This window comes from Pinus tabuliformis, chromosome Q, assembly GCF_031772625.1.
Source record: "Pinus tabuliformis cultivar Carrire ecotype Pingquan chromosome Q, CPIR1, whole genome shotgun sequence".
NCBI lineage: Eukaryota > Viridiplantae > Streptophyta > Pinopsida > Pinales > Pinaceae > Pinus > Pinus tabuliformis.
This window is the reverse complement of record NC_142296.1, coordinates 1195994707-1195997348: the sequence shown is the minus strand read 5'-3', so window position 1 is coordinate 1195997348 and position 2642 is coordinate 1195994707. Positions and strand designations below refer to the sequence as shown.

At 33.4% G+C, this 2642-nt stretch overlaps 1 protein-coding gene across 1 annotated transcript; it reads left to right on the top strand.

Moving 5' to 3' along the window:
* The first annotated feature begins 611 nt into the window (after positions 1 to 611).
* LOC149224020 (endochitinase 4-like) lies at positions 612 to 1991 on the top strand. The gene is made up of 3 exons (XM_089383456.1): positions 612 to 940; positions 1055 to 1169; positions 1472 to 1991. Exons 1-3 carry the CDS (start codon positions 649 to 651, stop codon positions 1764 to 1766), a joined length of 702 nt encoding a protein of 233 aa, XP_089239582.1. The 5' UTR covers positions 612 to 648; the 3' UTR covers positions 1767 to 1991.
* Positions 1992 to 2642: the final 651 nt, after the last annotated feature.

Sequence of the window (2642 nt, the reverse complement as noted above, 5' to 3'; positions counted from 1 at the left end):
ATTATTTTTCTATTTAGAATAAATCTCTACTATTTTTATTATTTTCCTATTTAGAAAAAATAGGAAAACTCAATAATTGAAATTGAATATAAAAATATATATATACATAATGTTAGATGCTAAATATACATACATAACCATAACCATAAACATTTATATATAATTATAATTATATACTTAGACTTGCCAACAACCAATACCTAGTCTGAGATGGTGCAATTGGCAGTGAACCAGAGAGACAAAATAAACACTAAATTATCCAACGATTGAACCTCTTCTTCCATGACCATCTTCTCAATATGTACTTGAATCTTCAGCTCGATGTATGGATTGTTTGGGAGCTTGACAAAGCTAGAACCATCGGTAGCTGAGGTTGTGGAGATTTTCAGGTGAAGTGGCCCATCTCACAAGTTATAGTGTCGAGAATAGGCGTAACATATTAACATTGATGTGGCCATGTGTTCCTCTTAGACTAGGTTAGGTCAACAAAAATATAATTCTCAAACGTCACGGCAGAGTTAAATTCAAATAGATACAAATACATACTCCCAGGTATTTCTGGCTATATAAACAAACACACTCTTCTTTATACAGAGCAAAGTAGTACACTCTCTGTGCTAGTGACAGTAGTGATAGACATTAGCCAATATGACAAACTGCTTCCTTGTTATGACACCGAGCGTTATTATTCTATGGCTCGTTCTTGCCTTCGATGTTGTTTCCATCTGCCGAGGAGATGTTGGGGATTTTGCTACCCAAGATTTCTTCAATGGAATTTTGTCTGGTGCTTCTGATAGTTGCGCAGGAAAGACCTTTTATACATACAATAACTTCATGGACGCAGCCACTGCATTCTCTGGCTTTGGCACAACTGGCCCCGACGTTGACCACAAGAGAGAAATCGCTGCTTTCTTCGCCAATATTGCTCACGAGACTTCCAGTATATCTATAAATTTGTTATATATATATATAGATGATTTCATTTTAGAATTTATAAACATTAGAAATCGGTTGTTTAACCATGTGACACCTATAACTACTGACTGATTGGCAGGACTGTGCTACGTCGAGCAAATAGAGAAATCTGACTACTGCGATTCCACCAACAAGACATACCAGTGTGTGGCGGGAAAGCAGTACTACGGGCGTGGCCCCTTGCAACTCACATGGTAGGTAGGCTTATAATGGTATATATGTTTATAGGTTATAATATGGAGTGGGTGGTGAATGGCTGTGGTATAATTGTTATGTGAGGAGATTTGGTCTTAACCGTAAACGTGGAGATTTGATTTTACATCTTGTCATACTGTCTAAAAAAATCCAAAATAATTGAACAAATTTTTTTTATAAAAAATAAATTTATTCATCTATTGAATTTAATTTAATTTAATTGGCTCTATCTATTAAATTTGAATTGGTTTTCTCTTGAGAGACTCTTTCATGCTGTTTGACTGAGAGTTCTTTTTTTCAGGAATTATAATTATGATGCAGCCGGTGATTACCTGGGCTTTGATGGTCTGAATCACCCTGAAATTGTAGCCGAGAATGGCTCAATCTCGTGGAAGACTGCTGTCTGGTTTTGGATGAAGCATAGTAATTGCCACTCTGCTATTACATCTGGACGAGGATTCATGGCAACGATCAAAGCAATCAGCGGGGATGAATGCAATGGTGGAGACTCCGACGCAGTTGATGAACGTGTCAATTATTATACCAACTATTGCAATGAGTTTGGTGTAGATCCAGGAAATAACCTTAGCTGCTAAAAGTATATTAATATGCTGTGACCTCTTGGTCTCCATCAAAGGATCCAGAATAGTTCAAAATACTATATATTCTATAATACTCAATAAAATCGATAGAGTCTGATTACTATGCTTAGCATTAGCAGGAAACGGATCTATGTGATATGTAAAACGAGACAACATTCTATTATGAATAGTCTCTTTCTTTAACCATGTAAGCACATCCATGACTTTTGCATGCCAATGAACTGTGCGAGTACAGAAAATTAAGATTAGATTAATTAATTGTACCTATTAGTGCATTGGTGCCACATTGATTTTATATATTTGATAACCAATAGATGGTGTATTATTTGTTAGAAAATTGTTAGGAAAAGAACCAATCTTGCTTTCACAAATAACATATATATTGTTTTACTTTGTTAGGGGTTATTTATCTTTTCTTAACGTTAAATAACATACTGTTTTTTGTTATCATGATATAGAGTACTCTGCTTTGGTCATACAATTCATAAATGTTATGTTAGTATTGGCGTTAATTATAAATTATATGTTCAAATTTTGGTGTTGGTAGAAGTAGAAACATTAATATTAATATAATATCTAGTTTATTTTTTCAATCTATAATTTACAAATATTATGTTCAAATATTGATATAGATAGAATTAAGAATATTACTATAATATTTATAAGGTAGAATTAAAAATATGAATATTAATATAATATTTAAGTTTTTTTAGCAAGTAATATTGGAGAAATTACTTTGAATTATAAATCATTTCAAAAGGAAATTATTCCATGCCCAGATGGATGGATAAGGGATGATCTTCTCATGGTGTTGGAACATATTTGACATGCAAGGAGAATATGTGGCAACTTCAATTCTACATTTATGGC

Bases quoted from the DNA above. Each gene is read 5' to 3' on its own strand.
- LOC149224020 (XM_089383456.1), top strand. From the start codon at position 649: ATGACAAACTGCTTCCTTGTTATGACACCGAGCGTTATTATTCTATGG. The intron at 941-1,054 runs GTATATCTATAA...ACTGATTGGCAG, and splicing joins TATTGCTCACGAGACTTCCA to GACTGTGCTACGTCGAGCAA. The intron at 1,170-1,471 runs GTAGGTAGGCTT...TCTTTTTTTCAG, and splicing joins GGCCCCTTGCAACTCACATG to GAATTATAATTATGATGCAG.